Here is an 18,192-nt window from a genome sequence, read left to right as displayed (position 1 = left end):
GCTCAAAATGAGGAAACTATTGTGAAGGCAAAAGTGTGCGAAGGCAAATTTGTCACAACCAGGATGTGGGTACAGAGCTGACAGCAGACAAAAAAGATATTTTGGAGAATCCTGACGTCTTGCAGGAATGGCTTTTCCACATCAAGATTTCTGTCACTGTGATTCAGGCTGTCACAGAAACAGGGATTCCTGAAAAATTTCAACAGCATCTAAACCAGACTGAGCAAGAGATTCCTCTCCATTTTCTACCCGAACCCACGTAGAAACCAGAATTTGTATCCGGGCATTCATATCCAGCATCAGAGAATCATGGAATAAGAGAATTGTTTGGGTTGGAAAGAAACCTCAGAGATCATCCATTTCCAACCCCATCCTTACCTCCAAACCTCGCAGGGCTTGCAAGTTTTGGGTTCAGCTCACTTCAAATGTTTCCTGAATGTTAATCTGCTTGAGGTACAAGCATGGTATCAGGCAATAAGAGTTAGTTAGTTCTTTGTGTATCAGACGTACAGAAAATTCCCATTTCTCACAGTAGCGTTTTCACCTTCCTATTTCTCATTGTTTGGACAATTTGCATGAAGATGTCTTTCTCCTTGTTTCTGCCCACACTGTTTTATTACTGACTCACAGCAGCCGTTCTTTACGTATATCATCGCTATTTGTTGTAGAACTCATTTTAATGTCACCTAAAAGATTAAGTTCTGAAGCGAGCAACTGGAAAACCTGATCCTGTGAGTGACAGAAGCCCTGGTGCGTGCATGTGTGCCGGTATCACATGTGATAACAGCCAACCACCCCAAAAAACACCAATCCGCACTACAGAGGAATTGCCGTGTTCTTTCTTCCCAAATGAAACACTTTCATGCCTTAAATGACGAACACAGCAGGTGACTTCTGCACTTCTCAACGCATGAGATGTAGTTCCTAAAAACAAAAAGTGACAGCGCCGTGACAGTGACGAGCAGTTTTGGGTACTGAGGCGCGCAGTGCCACGCGAAATCTCCCTCTTGACAGCAGCTCGAGGTAAAACCTCTCACAACTGCCCCCCCCCCCCCCCTCCAGCACAGAGCGGGTAGCGCGCCCAGCCCGCTCCTCCGGCCGCCAGGAGCCGCTGCGGAGGCGGCGCGGGGGAACGGCAGAGGGCGCCGCGCGGCGGCACGGCACGGCGCGGCCATGGGCGAGGCGGAGGGCGGCGCGGCTAACGCCGCCGCGGAGAAACCGCCGCTGCCTTCGGCCGGCCCCGGGACCGCCGCGGCGGTCGCTGCCGCCGCCGCTGCTGTTGCGGCCGCCGCGGCGGCAGCCGCTTCCGCCCCGGAGCCCGGAGTGCCGGCGGAAGAGGCGGTGGTGGTGTGGAGCCCCGAAGTGGAGGTTTGCCTCTTCCACGCCATGCTGGGCCACAAGCCCGTAGGTGAGAGCAGGCCGCGCAGAGCCTCGGCCTCTAGTAGCGGCGTCGGCCGGGTTGGAGATGCGGGCGCCGGGGCTGGGCGGGCGCTGGCTGGGCTGCCGATCCCAGCGGCCTCCGGGCCCGGGCGGCCCGAGCGCTGTGCAGAGCTGTGCTCGCCCCTCCCGATCCGCGCTCTTCGGCGCGCACGGCCCGCCCTCCTGTCTGCCTGTCCTCCCGGGGTTATTCAGTGGCAGCGTTTCTCTGGGAGCTGTGGCTGCGGTTTCACGTGGAAGTACCACCAGTGCGGCAACCGCAGCCTCTCTCCAGAACAGCGCCTGCGGTGCAGGGTGCGGAAACAGCCGGGCTGTGCTGACGGGATGCCGTTCTTCTCGCCGTACTGTATGATGTCCCCATCTAGGGAGGGAAGATTTAGGTTGGATGTCAGCGGGAAGTGGTGAGGTGCTGGAACAGCTGCCCAGAGAGGCTGTAGATGCTCCGTCCCTAGAGATGTTCAAAGCCAGGTTGAATGGGCCGTGGGCAGCCTGGTCTGGTATTAAATGTGAAGGTTGGTGGCCCTGCATGTGGCAGGGGGTTGGAGATTCATGATCCTTGAGGTCCCTTCCAACCCTGGCCATTCTGTGATTTCCCTGTGATTATAGTTTGTTTGTTTGATGATTGATATTATTTTGCGACACAAATCAAGCTGTTGGCGGTGTTAATTGCACTGAGTTCTCCCCCCAGGTGTGAATCGCCATTTTCACATGATTTGTATCCGAGATAAATTCAGTCAGAATATCGGACGGCAGATTTCTTCCAAAGTGATTTGGGACCATCTGAGCACCATGTATGACATGCAGGCTCTTGTGAGTATAAGGGAGTCCTGACTGGTTGTAATCCCTGGCACCTGACAGCTCTCAAGCTACAGAACGCTGTGTGTGTTCCAGTGAGGAGATGAAGTTTTTCCTGTATGAAAGTGCGTTGGGTGGGAGGCAATAAAACTTACCGTGTTTTGGTTTGTGTTTTCGTTTTTGCCATACTGAGTTCTGACTTTTTACTGATTTTATTCTCTTTTTATTTTTAATCGCCTAAGAGCTGATCCAGCAAACATTTACACGTGTACTTAGGTACCAAACAGACAGCTTATATATTTATTTAAGAATTTGCCACAGTGTCTTTCCAGAAATGGTCTCTAATGGTCATGAGTCGTGATCTCAACTTAGGAACCAGTTTGATATCAGGAGCATCCTTAACGCTGTAGTATCTGAGAATTGTTAAAAATTATTTGGTACTAAGTGCACTTAAAATAGAGCTTGAGATTGCATTTCTATTCTATATATATATATTTTTATTTTTACCAAGATCAATCATAAAAATCTTTATTTTCTTACCAAGCATGAATCTGAGATTCTTCCATTTCCAAATATAGAGAAGAATTTTATTCTTCCTGATGAACTGATTCAAGAAGTGAGAGAAGGTAAGATGTGATAGAAATCTTTTATTTCTTTGTTGCTCTAGGCCCATCACAGAACAAATAGCTTAACAGAACTCCCAGAAAAGAACATAACAATGTGCCCTACTAGCATAAATACATGCCTATTCTTTCAGACTGGTGTGTTAGGTGTACTGATGAAAAAGAAGAGAACAGATACATCTCTTGAATCTGCTGGCTAAGGAAATAATCGGGGAAAGGATCACCCTGCTGGTGTTGTTCATGTTCCCCATTTATCAGCCTCTTTGATTCTCTGCTGTAGAAAGTAGGCTAGTGGGCAAGACAGACCTTTGGTCAAACTCCACGCAGTATTCCTTGTATTCTTAAATGTAATAAAGATGAATGCTGATATGGCACAAGCAGGTTCTGTTTGTACTTGCTTGTAGATTCAGCTTCTGGGGGTAGACAAAAAATCCACGTGCTTTACTGCTGCCTGTTTGTGTTTCTTTGCAGTTGGTTGTTTATTGTGTGGTTTTGCATTTTGTTGAGACTTCTGTTGGATTGAGGTCGACCTTTTTGCTGAAATTGATCATCTGTGCACTTTTCTGTGGTCCGTAGCAAGATCTTTTCAGAAGGAAGCTGTGGAGTGTAATAACATTTCTCTATATACATTGTATGTAATATTTCTGTGACTATGTGTTGAATGTGAATGATTAAGGCCACTGAACAGCACTGTCAGCAAATGTTTCAAAGCATACACTGGAAATATACTTTTACTGTATATCTATAGTTTCAGTGCAGAAGAAACTTCCATTTGACTTGGACTTGCAGCAAATACCTGTTGCTGGTGTAACCCTTGCATTTTTATTGTTAGGACGTGTTTATTTTTAGGATAGTTTGTATGCTTTAATTCTTAAGAACATTGCTGTTATGTCTAGTGTCTGCACACACTGCACATATGCTGAGGTTGCTAATGGAAGAAACCTCTGTATGGTTCTCCATAACCATCTAACCATTGCTTAATGACCAATTCCATAGGAAAAGTGATGATTGAAGAAGAAATGAAAGAGGAGATAAAAGAAGAGATGGAAACACATGCAGGTCCAGAAGAAGGTAAATTTGTAACTCTCTGCTGTGTAATGAGATTAAAGAAAACAACTGTATTTCTGAAAAATTGATGTTAAAATGTAAATATCATATGTAAATATCATAAATACTGTATTTTGTGATTTCTGTTCAGATGTAAAGAAGTAGAGTAACCTAAGAGTGCACAGAATAAGCAGTTGCCAGCATATGATTCTTCTGGAGATTTCTGCCTTGCTCCTGATTCATGTGTGCAGTTCTGTAGCTTCTAATTTCAGCCTTTCAGTACCTAAAAGGAGCCTATAAACAGGAGGGGAGTCAACTCTTTGGAAAGGTTGATGACTGCAGGACAGTGGTTTTAAGTAGAGGCAGGGAAGATTTAAGTTGGATGTCAGGGGGAAGTTCTTCACTATAAGAGTTCCAGCACCTTACTGTAAGAGGGAGGTGCTGGAACAGGCTGCCAAGAGAGGCTGTGGATGCCCCATCCCTGAAGGTGTTCAAGGCCAGGCTGGATGGGGCCCTGGGCAGCCTGGTCTGGTATTAGATATGGAAGTTGGTGGCCCTGCACGTAGCAGGGGGTTGGAGGTTGGTGATCCTTGAGGTCCTTTCCAACCCGGGCCATTCTGTGATTTTATTTGTTTAAATTAAATTTATTTGAATTAAGATAAATTAAGGCCAGCAAATCAAAACTTGAGATGCTACAATGGGAAGGAGAGCAGAGTGGGATGGGGTTTTGTCTGTTTGTTTTGCATTATCTTTCCTCTTAAAATGAGGGAAAAGCTTACTTTTGAAAAATGTTTTGCTGTAGAACAAAGTCAAGCACAGACAGTAGAGATCCTGCTATTTCCCTTAACAGACCAAGCCAACTGTTAGCTGCATAATGTCATCATATTGCAGAATAAGTGTTTTAAAGATCAGTGTAATAAAAGGTCTAAAAATGTATTTTAAAAATATATGAAGTTTCACATTTTGGGTGTTCTGTTTCAAAACCTATCTCAAATCCCAAAAGTAATGAGCAGTGCTAATTATAAATCTCACAGATTGGTCCTATATAAAATATTCTCATTAAGTATTTTAAGTGCTGCTTGTTTCCACTTAATGAATGTCATTTCTATCCTTCAACATGCATGCCCAACTTCGAAATCAAGTAATAAAAGAAAGCCATGCCTTTTTAAAAATGAAAGTAGTACTTAAAGGATCTTTAAAGGTGCTGAGAATGTATTTATTTGAAAAGTTTAATGTAATATGAAGAGATTTTATATCAGTTCTTGTTTGCCTACGTGCATGAGTCTGATCTGGACTCATTACTTTTGATCCTATTTCAGTTTTTACACCCTCTGGAAGTTTAGGAAAAACAACTGAGAAGCCAAGCAGCAAAGAGAAGGAGAAGACTTTGACAGATTCTGGGTCCAAAGAAGGATCTGATAAGAGGAAACGCAACAGAGTCACTGAAAAGGTCTTAAATGCCAACAGCAACCCTTCCAGCCCCAGCGCTGCAAAACGACGCAGGACATAAAGCTGTGAACAACAGAAGTAGCTGACTGTGGAACGTGAGGAGGGAATATTAAAAACAAATAGTAGGATTGTCATTAGATAAACGTTTCTCACAAAGGAAATGATATCTGAGCCAGGTATTTGAAGAACCTGCACGTTGCCTTTATGCATACAGGACTTTGTGCCCATCCTTGATCTGTTTGTGCCGTGGCACCAGGCTGCACGGTGGCAACCTGCTCAGGGCGCTCAGGGAGAAAGCTGGCAGCAGGGAGGGTTTATGCATATGTAACAGTTGCAGTGTTTGTATTTCCAAGTAGCGCACGCCGTGTTGGAACAGCTCCTGAAAGAAGTGTTCAGTGAGACACAGAGCCTCGATTCATGGAAAATAGAGGGGTTGTATCTGTAAGTTTTGAATTGGTTGTTTTCGCCTTTGCTTGGTTGCTGTCTTTGAACATCACAGACCCTCTGTGGGTAATGCTGTTTGGCCGTTTGTCCAAACATACCATTTGTATCAAATATCTGAATCTGTTGGTTCAGTAAAACCAAAATCCTTTTAAATACGACTGCTGTGCTGAGGTATTCTTTCACACCATTTGCTGGAGGAAAATCTACTTCTTTTACCTTTAGTGATGTAACTTTTTTCAATCTTGCTAAGCTTGTATACCATAACTGAAGTGAAAATGACAACACCTGTAAGGAGGATTATTAATGAGTCCTAAATTAAATATCCGCTGGACTCGCATGGTTTTGAAAGGGATCAGCTGAGCTGTGCCTAAACTTGGAGATGTTGCTTCATCTGTCTGTACCACAGTTGTATGTAACAGCAGGTTTTGTACTTCATTATTTATTTTTAAGCAGTTTTATTGATGTGGAATTGGTGTTGCAAAGCGTTGTTCCTGTTCTATAATTTAAAATGTTACTGATGTTGTAACACTTACCTTTTATATACCAGAATAGTAAGATTTGATAGAAATTACTATTTTTGAGTTGTGAAAAGATGGACTGCGGTCAACCAACGTGTGAAATGGTGACTGAAAGAGGCTGAAATGTGGCTGAATTTGCCTCACCATATCGACGAGCGGTTAATAAAAAGAATTACTTTATCAGTATTGTCTTTAAGGTGAGGAACCAACAGCTTCCTTTCCACCCCACGCGTGTGTTCTCGTGCACTGTGCTGCAGCAGCAGCAAGGGTGTTCCCGCACCCGAGTCTTGCTGATGGAAGGAGAAAAGCTCCCATTCGTACAGCACCCCGTTCCCACCACCGTTTAGCTAGCACGGGAACAAGAGCCAGTCTCGCTCAGGCCGCTCGTTGCCTGCAGCTGCCGTTCCCTCCTCTCTTCCCTCAGGTGGACTGGCCGCGGGCCGGGCGGGCGGGCGCTAGGACCGCGCGGAGCAGCCTGCTGCCCAATGGGGCGCCGCGCCGCAGGAAGAGGGCGGGGCGTGCCGGGCTTCCACCTCCTCCGCCCCGACCCACGTGCTCCGGCTTTGTGCGGGCTGGCCCGGCGTTCCTTTCGCTTTCCTTTTCCTCTGCCGGCTTCCCATGGCGGCCTGGTTCAGTTTCAGGGCGGAGGAGGACGAGGACGGGGACGAGACGTGCTTCTGGAGGTACGACTCCACCTGGGAGGAAGACGACGACGAGGAGGAGGACAAGGATGGCGGTGAAGGCCAGCCTAAGGGAGCGGAGGCGGCCGCCGGGGAGGAGCCGGAGGATGCGGAGAAGTCTGTGCTGAGCTCGCCTCGGGAATCCCGGCAGGCCCAGGTGGGTGCCGACAGGCCCAGCGGTGCTCCTCAGCTCGCTCGATGCCGGGCTGGAGGCACTGGGGCGGGCGGCAGAGCCCTGCGTGCACCTGTCCGAGCGCCTCCTCCGGCTCCAGTCCCCGACTCCTCGGCGCGTCTCCCCTTGTCCGTGCATCTTCCTGGCCCGGCTGCTTTTCCTACTGCCTGTATTTTGGGCCCCTTTTCCCTCCTATCCCGATTTACAGCCGGGGACTGGAGCAGATGAAACGCTTAAAATAAGTCGGAAGGTTTGTATGTTCTGGCAGCGATCGTTAGCGTGTAGTTCTGTCCTCATCTCGGTGGAGCCAGTCTTCTAACCTCGAAGAGAGGAGGCAATGTGAGGCCCACTTGGAAATGATGTCTTTGCGACTCAGATAGCAGTGGCAGAGTTGTGTTGGAGCTTTAAGAACTAACTTTCATTAGGCTGCTATGTGCAGGGTTCTCGCATTTTCTTTGCCCTCACACCCTGTAGTATGGCTGCTTTATCCTGTAAATAACATTTTGTCTTCTACATGGTGCAGCATGTTTTCTCCATTGCTTACGGACACTGTTTTGGCACAATAGCATGGTGTCTGCATCAGATCCTTGCTTTACGGTGATGTCCTCTACAGTGTCCTTTCTCTTTCATGCCATGGAGAACCATCAGACCATTACTAAAATGAGCTGTGAGTTTTTCTTTCCTTTAGCCTTTTTTTTTTTTTCTTATGCGAGATATTATTTATATAGCAACTCACTGAAAAGATCCATTGATGTTCTCAGAACTGCAGTTATATTCTGCAAAATGTTAACACTTGTCTCCATTTTCTTACGTTGATTCAACTTTATGAGGAGCCTGTCTATTCTGAAGCTGCTATCTTTACAATGTTGCTTTGCAAATGCAAAACTATTCAGCCTTTTATGGATCCAGCAGAAACACTGTTAACTCCTCCCCTTTTGGGGAAATGAAAACTGATCTTTTGCTTCTGGTTTCATTTCAGGGATGCATCCATATTCTCAAGGTGGGAACAAGCAGATAATATATTAGAAACTAATAAAGTTTCTAATATGAATGTATTAGTATTAAACTTTATTTTTTTTTTCTTCTATAAACACTAAGTGAATAAAATAACCCTATTTAAAAAAAAAATGTAACTTCTATGCAACACAATATTCCAAACATCAATGACTTAGTACAAAGCCACACCCCCTATACTTCACAAACAAAATCAAAGCTTAAATAGAGCAGCTGGGCGTGCACATCTTCATGGGGATGGTGTGAGGCCTATTGGCATAGATCTTTGTGAGGTCACAGGTGTTTTAGGTGGAATGGAAGATCCTTCCCTGTTCCTTTATGTGGTTTGCGTTGTTTGATGGCACACGGTCAATTTTCTGTTCTTGATTAGAGCTCTGGTTTTGTTTACGAATTTTAAAACCTGATAAAATCCCTTGAACTTTCAGATTGTGCTTTCTGATGTTTGTTCTTTAGATTTTTATTTTCTTAGAGCGACTTCTGGATTGTGACAACAGTAAAAGCAAGGACCGTTTTTTTTCACTTTGCCTTGAGGAGGATGTTGTCTCTGGGATTTATGCCCCTGGAATATTGTTCTTCACCTTTAAAGTGGAGCTCTTCCTTCACGGATGGATATATAATCACCTCTGTCTTACAGTGCCTGATTCCTTTTTAAAGGGAGTGAGAATGAGTGCAAAAAGAAACAGTGCATCTTCTGGTATAAGTCTATGCCTTTGTAACTTGCCAAAGCCACGAGTCAGGTTCCAAAATAAGTTCCTACTTCTGCTGATATTACACTAACTTTAATTCTTCTCCCCTCAGCCTAGATGGTATGCTATATTCCTGAAGCTGCTAATGTATTTATTCAATACTGAGGTTAGAGGGTTTTTTTTTATTATTTTTACTACATGCTTATCAAAACCTTCAAATTCTTTTATGCTTGCATGTCACTTGTTTCTCTGCAAATACCCCGTATTTGTAATTAAAAATTTCTCCAGGTGTCTTTTTAACTCTTTTGCACTCCAGTGCTTTAAGGTTCTTCCAAGAGTGACCACAGAACATCTTGGGGCTTATGCTCATCTTCAGAGATCACCTCTTCATTTGCTGTAGCGCATGGGGTTTGTGCTGCATTGCTCAGAGCCTCGTAACAAGCCCTGTAGTTCTGCCATCTCCTAACTATCCCCAAATGGAAGGTTTCCATCGCTCATCTAAGACTGTCTTCTTTCTTGTTGATAATCTCTGCATCCTTTCAGCCCTTTCAGTTGGATTTGATTTCCAGTTTCCAGCCAAACACAGTTGGTGTTACCCTTTCCAGCTTTTTCTCTGCTCTCCTCGTGCTCTTCATGAAACAGTGTACGTTCTGGTTGATGCTTCAGCAGTGCTGGAGGTGGAATCCCACCTTAAGTTGCTTATGAATGTTGTTTGAAATAAGGTTTGATTTTTTTGTGTGTGTGTACAAGTTTGTCTCCGTAATCTGGAAAGAAAGTGAAGGTCACATTTCTGTGTGGCTTGTACTGAAGTCTGTAGAAATCCAGGAACAACACCTCCATGGGCAGAGGGCTGAGTTCTTGCTCTTTGCTTCTCCACATTGTTTTTCCTCATGTTGTGCTCCAGCCTGCTTGCTTCCTTGACCCAGCTTCTTTCTGAAGCAGCCCAATAGCACCTTACACCGCTGTGCCATGTCTGTCTCTGTATTTATGCTTGTTCTTCAGCAAACCAATCATTTTTCAGAATTAAAACTATTTTCCTGTTAACTCAGCTCAGCTAACTGTGTTAAAAGACATTGGTTTTGATTCTGAAGTGAAAGGAATGTCTGAAATTGATTCCTCTGTATTTGGCAGTTAAGTTCTCATTAATTCCTCATGTATCAGGATTTAATCTGTGGAGCTCAAAACTTACAGTTAAAAGAACTGCTGAATCTCAGAGCTCTAAATCTTGGTCAGTGCTTACATCTTGAATGAAAGAATAATATTGATCTGCTTTGGCTGAGCAGATATCTCAGTCTTTTGTGTGTGTCCACATTTATTTTCCAAATATTAACTGCATAACATGGCTTTTTGTAGTTATGTGCATTTCTAGCTGCTCTATTGGCAGGGGGTGTTGCAGCCATGGGATACCAGCGCTTGATTTCTAATCCTGTGTGGATCATGCAGCTGTGGGAAATGTATTGCAATGTAGACAGGTATTATTTTAGGTCACATCACAGCTTAGTTACATTAAAAAACAAAACACAAAAAAACACAACAACAGAACCACATGAACCTGGAGGTTTGTTTGTGTTTTAATTCCTTTCACCCAAATGAATGGGGACCATAGTGTGTGCAAATGTATATTTAAACAAAACTTTAAAAATTCTTCATTGATCATCTCCCCCCAGCTGTGCCTGCTTCTAATTTCAAGTGCTAACGGTGAGCAGTACGGTTGGAGGGATTGCTTCATTACAAGGAGGTGCTGGGAAATCTCACCCTGCTCCTGCATTAGTGGAACCACTTCTGGCTGTTTGCTGCTCGATACAAAGTGGTTTTCCTTCTTATTTTTCTCTAGGCAAAGGAAGTTAAGTAGTAGCAACTGAGGCTTTCAAATAACTTGAGAGCTGCTTCTTTCCACTAAGTTTCTTGGAAGGTTTATTTTGCAAGATTCTGCCTGCCTCATCCCTGTTCTCAAAGGCTCGGCTCTTGTTGGCTATTGCTGAACTCTCTTGCTCCTGTGTGCTTTGCACTGGGTGGATCCTTTTATTCACAGTAATCTTGTTTGTTTTGTTGGTTGTGCCTTGACGTCATCTTGACATCTTGTCATGGTTTGAGACAAGATGGTGTAGCACTCAGCAAGATTCGGCCTCTGTTGCTTACGAGTTGTCACAAAAATCTCTTACCATGGATGTAATGCACTTAAATGTAAATATACATTAAAAAAAAAAAATGGCATTGTTTGCAACTTCCACTGTTCAGAAGAGTGTTCTTTATGATTGCTTTATACATGTTATGACTATAATGAATCCAGCATGCATGTGTAGCAGGGAGAGCCTGATACCTTGCTGTCAGGCAAATGTGGCAGCACAGGCTTTTTTCTATGGTAATTTAAATGATTAATAAAGCCATGTTAATTCAGTTGTCACTAGGCAAATCTGTCACTTGGCAACTAATAGGGATCATGTGAATTACTGCTGTGGGTATCTTCATGTGGTATTATTGTATTGTTTTGTTTCAGTATGTTTCCTTCTAATTGCCTTCTCTTTGTAGGGACAAAGAAGATCCAATTCGTCACCATTGTTTCAGAGGAGTTTTAAGGTAGGCTTGGCACACAGTTAGGTTACTTGGAAACATGAGCAGCAATGAAAATGATGATTGTTATGGGAATAAAACAGATACCTAGTGTGACCATGTGGCTGTTGTTATCCAAAGGAGCACAATGCCAGATCAGCAGGACTGCTCTAGAGTAGAAAGCAAAAATGAAGAAAATGCATGCTGAATAATGTCTGGAGGAAAGAAGAGTCCTGAATTTAAATGATCTTTATGCATCTTGAATTCTACAGTTTAAAGTATGATCTCTCTTGACTGAAGCACGTAGTGATTCAGGGACAGGCAGATAGAACTTAATTTGTCTACTTAAAACTTTGTGAGTTAACAAACTAAGATTTATCATTCAGGGACTTTCCAGCTAGCTCTGACCATTTCTGTAGGAAAACCTGCCTGGGATAGAAGGCAGACATCAAACATAAAGAGCCCAATAAAACTGCGAAGAAAAATCTTTTGGCTGAGTCCAGTAAGAACTGGGCTGTTCTTGGGGTGCTGGAGCTGTGAATTGCTGGGCACAGGGGAACAGGTGTGGGAAATGCTGAGTTCAGGCTGCGTTTTTATTTTCAGAAGGCCACGTTATCCTGGGTGTCTGATCTGTGACTTTTCTCTAGATCTCAGGCAGGCGCAACTGGAATGCAGCAAGAGACTTGCAGAGATACAGGCATCGTTACCCGGTATGGACTTCATGATAGTGCACCTGCTCTCGTGGCTTTTCCTTGTTGCATGCTGAGTTTAGGAATGTGTTCTAGCTTTGAAGATGCCCTTTCATCTTCACACTGAGGCTTCTAGCTTTAAAGGATTAATTTATGAAGGGAGAGGATAATGTTCATGTGGGTGCATCAAAAACAAGCAGTTCTTTCCCAGAGGTTTCAAGGACTTAGCCTGTGCTCCTGATGAGAGGGAAGGAGAAGTGCTGAAGTGAGTACTGCGTTACTTCTGCTTGTTGATTTCTTGTTCTCGTTTCCAGGGTTTGATAGAATCAGAAACTGATGAGGAAGAAGATATGTGGAACTTGAGCTTCTACAAAAATGAGATTGCTTTTATGCCTCACGGTGAGTACCTTGCTTGATGACTGCTCAGTGCAGCTCTACTGTGGCTGTTGGAGTTGGTGGAGGTGTAGCATAATCCATGTGGAACAACCATTAAAACAGAAACCAAATGGGAAAAAAAAAAAACCCTCTACAATTTCCATTTTAAAATGTCTTTGTTCCTGCTGCATTTTCTTTAATTTTCTTTAATTTTCTGTTTGCTGGTTTGAAAAAAATACATGATTCTTTTTTAATTATTCTGACTTCTCAGTATAGCCGTACAGCAGATAAACCTGAATGCTGACCCCTGGCTATGGCTAATGACCTGCCTGGTATGACTGGCTAACTTCAGTTTTCATTTGGTCTCATTTATTCTCGCCTCAGTTTTGTATTTTCTCTGCAGGTTTGCATATTGAAGATCTGCTTGAATCTTGGTGGGACAACTATGAGGTTCTGGAAGAAAACCATTCATACATACAGTGGTAAAATACCTGTGTGAATATAGTGCCTGTGTCAGTTGTATACGTGCTGTTGAATTCACCTTCCCATGAAGTCTGGAGTTACTCTTAAGTGAAACTTGCCTTTTTTTTTCTCTCTCTGTACCTTTGGAAGCAATGCTCTGGAAATCCTGAAGACACAGGTTCTCAGTGCAGCTGTGGTAATAGGTCTCAGCAAAGTAATGCTTGGTCTTCTAACGTACTGCAGAACAAAGTTTTACTGGAGTGAGGGTTGGAAATAAGCAAAGTTTAAGTGCTGTTATTTATCACCTTTGTGTACGATTCTTTTATGGAAGGGATTTGTCTTCTAATTAACTACTTCTGTGTTCATGGGAATATGAACTGTCTGTGAGATTCCTGTGATCTCACAATTTCTGGGATCGTTTGAGTTTTAAGAGAGTGGGTTCCCTGGGTTGGATATCATCTGTGCTCATCTGGGCTGAAAACTTCTTTCTTCTTAGGCTATTTCCTTTACGTGAACATGGGATGAATTTTCGTGCGAAGCCACTCACGTGTCAAGAAATTGAGGTATTGAAAGCTTATGTCCCTTTTTTTTTTTTTTTTTTTAAATATAAAGAATGTTAGAATTTTCCCTAAAAGAATTATGTTTAAAGTGTAGGGCTTTTTCCCCCCCTTGCTTTCTTGGGGCCCTGGTGTGAGCAGGTCTCATTCAAGCATTGATCAGCAGTTGTCTGTCTTGTGTGTCTGCCATTTGCTAGCAGCAGCACATGAAGTGATGAGTGATATAATTATGCTTTGTTTGACATTCAGATCCTGCTTAGGGATGTAGGTTATGAGGGAATTGCAACTTGTGCTCATTAGTCTCTCTTTTTCAGGCCTTGAAGAAGTCAGAGGAAGCTATGGAAAGGTTTATACGTGCTTATCGACTCATGTTGAGATTTTATGGAATAATTCTAGTGAACCAGGAAACTGGAGAACTCAAGAGAGCAGAGAATTGGGCTGAAAGATTTCTAAACTTGAACCGGTGAGTCTTTGTTTGTTTGTACTACTGATCATTTAGCTACAGCCATGCACTTGTTTGAGGAGGAAAAAAAAGTCAAAGTTAAGAAAATCTTCTGTACCTGACAAATCAAGGCGTTGTTAACACAAAGCTTACCACAGTCAGGGACAAGATATTGGGCTGCATGGTCTTGTATGTATGACCCAATATGGTGGCTGTTTTCTACTGGTGGGTAATTCAGGAAGTCAAAAAGTTTTTAAGTAATTGAGTTAATTTCAAGAGGGGTTAGGAAGGTACTGCTGCAGATAGTTGCTGTAAGTCCATTAGAAGTAGGACAAGCTCGTATTTCCATCTGCATTGTGAAATAGCCTTTTATAGATTACTCAGCAGTACACAAAACATTCTGCAGGTGCCCCACAGGTTCATAATGACCTCAGGATTGTAAAGGTTTCACTTAACTTTAATCATCTGTTTGTCTCAGGTTTAGCCACAACAATTTACGGATTACTCGCATCCTGAAGTGCCTGGGGGAGATGGGATATGAACACTATCAAGTGCACTTGGTAAAGTTTTTCCTAACAGAAACTCTTGTTAATGAGACATTACCAAATGTCAAGAGAAGTGCCTTGGACTACTTCCTGTTCACCATCAGAAGCAAGCAGAAGAGAAGAGAACTAGTCCACTACGCTTGGCAGCACTACAGACCTCAGGGCAGCTTTGTGTGGGGGCCCCATGACAAACTCTTGAAGTACAGACCCCACTCCAACAAGTCAAAGTTGCACCAAAAGGCTGAAGATGAACAGAAAACTCCTGGTAAAAAGATTGATGGTTCAGTGGAAGAGGGTCAGAACCAGACTGTAGAGGAGGAACAGAAGGCTGGTGATGCTGCCAACTTGCAAACTGAAGCAAATGAAGAGGACACAACAGAGAAGATAAGCAAATGTGTTTCAAAAGGTGGGGATGATGAAGATGAGAAAAAAACTCAATTTGCTCAGCAGGAGAAGGATTGCAACAGTGAGGCTGAATTGCAAGATGCAACAGAGAATGACTGTGGAAAGGAGAGCAAGAAAAGAAAACTGGATGCAAACTTGGCAGACGCCATAAAGAGCGGACAACTGAAAAGCCCTTCTGACATTGAAAAAATCTCCAGTAATCTGGAAGAATGTGCAATTGATGCAGAAATCCCCTTGGATCCACTCTTACAGTCAGAAAAAGACCAAGAAACACCAAAAGAAGAAAATGCGAGCCCCAAAGACTTAACAGTGCCAGAGGCTGGTGATGCAGCCATAAAGAGGAGGAAAGTTGATAAGAGAACACAAAGAAATAAAACGTTCAACTTGGCCATCAATCTGAACATGGCCCCACCTGCTCACAGTGCCCAGTCACATCCATCTGTTTCAAATGCTAAGACTGAAGATGAAAAAGTCAGTGAGAAAAAGGCGGCTGTGGAGGAGATGGATGAGAAGGCTGAGGGCAATGCAAATGGTGGGGCTCTGAACTCCTCGGCTGCCTCCGTGCTTCCCAGCACTGCTCAGACTTCTCCAGTGAGTGATGGCGTGGAGTCAAGTGCAGATCAAGTCACAGCAAAGAGTGATGAGCACCCCTGCAACGCCACCCTCCTGGAAGGCAACAGTGAGGCGGGTGGGGTAGAACAGCATAAAAACACAGCAAATGCGAGTGAAAAAGAAGGTGTGCAAGCCACAGGCAACGAACAAATTCCAGGGAGTCCTGAGCAGAGCGTTGCATCCTCTCGTGCAGAACAAGGCAGTACTGAGGTTGCAATACAAAGAACAGGTAGCTCTGAGCGTGTGGCAGAGCCTGGTGAAGAGCACATAGCAACAGTGTGAGAGCAGCACGGTGAGCACTCGAGCAAGCAGAGGTGTGCTGCCCTAACTACTGAGAGCCAACTTCTGCAAGCTGTACGCTGTGGAGAAAATAAACACTGACTGGGCTGATTCAGGCTCACCCCGTCTCATTGTCACCCTTCCTCACTTTGATAAGGTCATCAGTAGTGACACTGCTGAGAACCAGCACTTGGTTGCCCTACAGGGGAAAACTTTAAATTAGTCACCTTCCTCAACAAGCTGTGGTGTTTGTGTTCCTATTTTTTATCTGATGTTCAGAATTCTCTTGGAGCAACAGGGATTTTTGCACTTTGCTTTGCTTCTGGTATGTCCCTTTTTAAAGAAGGAGAATGTTAATCAGTTTCCTTGATTTGATTTAGTATTTAATAAATACATGAATTTTAATGTAAGATAGCATGATGTAATTTGCCAGACCTTTCTATTGCCATATAAATTCTTGGTTGTTTTGGAAGGCAGCACCTTCACAGTTTCCTGCAGAGGTGTCTCTTTCCTGGGGCATTTGCCTGAAAGAGATGAGAGTATTATGTAAAGAGATGAGAGATTTTGCATCATGTAAGAGTTTTGTTGCCTCTCCTCCTGTAAGAAAACAAGTTTGAATTAAGACCAGGATAAAATGTGTAATATTAATGTGTCTGTGACTGGTATTAACCTTTGTGTACAGATAATGTTCTCCATGGTGTAAAAACATTGGGCTACTTGTTTTCTTTATCCTCTGCAGTTGTTGTTTTGTAGCCCTTGTTGAATTTATTGAGAATACAAATTGTCTACGGGTTTCTAAGAGAAAAGCCTTCAGACTTTGCATAGAGCTGTCTGGAGCACCTCTTCCCCTGCTTTTTCCACTGTGTTCAGGAGCTTGGTAGTCTTCCACATGAACTTACCCACTGCAGATGCAAAGCCCTTCCTTCCTTGATTGCTAAAATGGAACAAATGTTTCTGTCGTTGTGTTTTCTCTGATTTTGTTGCTACTTGAAGCGACCCGAGGGGCTCTTTTCTGCTGGCCTGCTGGATGAAGCTGGATGTTTCAGCTCTAACCTGCATCCCAGTTGTGGCAGGATCATTCTACCATTAATGATCAGCTTGTCAGACTGTGAGGTCGTGCTTGAGTGCAGCATGTCTGGTTTCTGCTGGAGCTTTGTTGTGGGTCAGTTAATTGAAGCTTTAATTGGAGGGGATATGCTTGTCTGCTTCATTCATTTACAGCCATCAACAGTTTACTTTCAGACCTCGCCCACTGTTCTCCTGCCTTCATGCTACTGACCTCTCTGCTAGCTGTTCTGCCTGACTTGTGCAGGGTCCAACCGAGTCTGAGGGAATATAAAACAATTTAGCACTTCTGCTCAGAGAGATTTACAGCAGAGGATCCATTTCGTGAAGCAGAGGAAACGCTTTCACCAGCTGTTGAACAGAGAAGTCCGATCTACTGCTTGCTCAGATTGTTTTACTTTTGGTGCTTTTAGGAGGTGTTTATTTCATGTAGGAGACAGAGGCTCACCCACCTCACCAGAGAGCAGATGCAGCAGCCTGTGTAGTGTTTGGCCTCTCTGCTACAGCTTTTTGTTTGTTAGAAGCTTCATCTTTCAAGGAACTTGATCTGTGATTTTCCTCCCCAGGCTGCAGGCCCTGCTTCAGCACATCATATCCTCATGTGTGGGAACAGAAGTCTGCAAGCTTAGTATTTAATGGTGATGATCACACGTGTGCTGGAAAAAGGCTTCAGTGTTTTTAAAATATTTTCTTTCTTATGAAAAGATGGTGTTAAATAGCCAATAAGAATGCACTTAGCTCTACAGATATAAAAACTTGAAGATGTTGAGTAAAAATTCTTTCATAAAAGGCTCATAAAGAATTGTTAATCGTGTTTTTTTGTATAGATTTGAGTATTTTATTTAATGACATTTCATTGTGAATATATGCTCAGCTGGGGCATCAATCATAAATCCTGTATGCTAATGTGCAGTTTGTCTTCTGTTTAATGGGATTTCACAGTGAGCCCTAATCTGGAGTGCTCAAAACAAACCTTTCCCTGTTGTGTTCAGTTTAGAGTTTCGGCTGTAGGTGTTTGCAGTGAGTTCACAGGATGTATTTCAGCAGTCAGAGCTGTATGACGGTCTGTTGCATTAACATCACCAATTAAAGCATGTATTTAATGCATACCAGTTTCCACTTACGTTTTTCATCTCTGAGGGCAGGATGTGACCATGGCCCTGGTCTACCAACCCATCCTGTAGCCATCTGCAGTTGCTTTGGAACCTCCCAAGTGTATGTGATGGAAAGCTACAGTGATGCTCTGTAGAATAAACCAGGATTTCCCTTTTGAGCAGTTTCTAGTGTGCGTACGGAAGCTTTAGCTGTTGGACCTCTCCCTTTGGGACATGAGATAATACTCTTTT

The 18,192-nt window shown here is 43.5% G+C and overlaps 2 protein-coding genes across 3 annotated transcripts; both read left to right on the top strand.

Annotated features, from left to right (window-relative positions):
- The first annotated feature begins 1,173 nt into the window (after positions 1-1,173).
- Positions 1,174-6,493, top strand: LOC122167638 (MRG domain binding protein). The gene is made up of 5 exons (XM_042832368.1): positions 1,174-1,408; positions 2,126-2,247; positions 2,777-2,858; positions 3,852-3,926; positions 5,222-6,493. The coding sequence occupies exons 1-5, from the start codon at positions 1,174-1,176 to the stop codon at positions 5,410-5,412; spliced, it is 705 nt and encodes a 234-aa protein (XP_042688302.1). The 3' UTR covers positions 5,413-6,493.
- Positions 6,494-6,860: 367 nt separating this feature from the next.
- Positions 6,861-17,953, top strand: OGFR (opioid growth factor receptor). Of its 2 annotated transcripts, XM_042832446.1 has the most exons (9): positions 6,861-7,150; positions 8,978-9,031; positions 11,395-11,442; positions 12,063-12,125; positions 12,419-12,503; positions 12,883-12,961; positions 13,438-13,504; positions 13,813-13,961; positions 14,419-17,953. In XM_042832446.1, exons 1-9 carry the CDS (start codon positions 6,932-6,934, stop codon positions 15,782-15,784), a joined length of 2,130 nt encoding a protein of 709 aa, XP_042688380.1. In that variant the 5' UTR covers positions 6,861-6,931; the 3' UTR covers positions 15,785-17,953. The 2 variants fall into 2 exon arrangements, with proteins under 2 accessions (XP_042688380.1, XP_042688381.1); XM_042832447.1 differs by lacking the exon at positions 8,978-9,031 and having other exon boundaries at positions 6,862-7,150.
- The last annotated feature ends 239 nt before the right edge of the window (positions 17,954-18,192 follow it).

This window comes from Centrocercus urophasianus, unplaced genomic scaffold, assembly GCF_019232065.1.
Source record: "Centrocercus urophasianus isolate 14NV4802_14NV808 unplaced genomic scaffold, USGS_Curo_1.0 seq_38, whole genome shotgun sequence".
Lineage (NCBI taxonomy): Eukaryota > Metazoa > Chordata > Aves > Galliformes > Phasianidae > Centrocercus > Centrocercus urophasianus.
The sequence above is the reverse complement of the archived record's forward strand: the minus strand, read 5'-3'. Positions and strand labels throughout refer to the sequence as shown.

What these genes read in the sequence shown, in the direction of transcription:
- LOC122167638 (XM_042832368.1), top strand. Translation starts at nt 1,174, where the DNA reads ATGGGCGAGGCGGAGGGCGGCGCGGCTAACGCCGCCGCGGAGAAACCG. An exon ending in GATTCAAGAAGTGAGAGAAG is followed by an intron (nt 2,859 to 3,851) that starts GTAAGATGTGAT and finishes CCAATTCCATAG; the next exon opens with GAAAAGTGATGATTGAAGAA. An exon ending in ACATGCAGGTCCAGAAGAAG is followed by an intron (nt 3,927 to 5,221) that starts GTAAATTTGTAA and finishes ATCCTATTTCAG; the next exon opens with TTTTTACACCCTCTGGAAGT.
- OGFR (XM_042832446.1), top strand. Translation starts at nt 6,932, where the DNA reads ATGGCGGCCTGGTTCAGTTTCAGGGCGGAGGAGGACGAGGACGGGGAC. An exon ending in TGTATTTATTCAATACTGAG is followed by an intron (nt 9,032 to 11,394) that starts GTTAGAGGGTTT and finishes TTCTCTTTGTAG; the next exon opens with GGACAAAGAAGATCCAATTC. An exon ending in GATACAGGCATCGTTACCCG is followed by an intron (nt 12,126 to 12,418) that starts GTATGGACTTCA and finishes TCTCGTTTCCAG; the next exon opens with GGTTTGATAGAATCAGAAAC.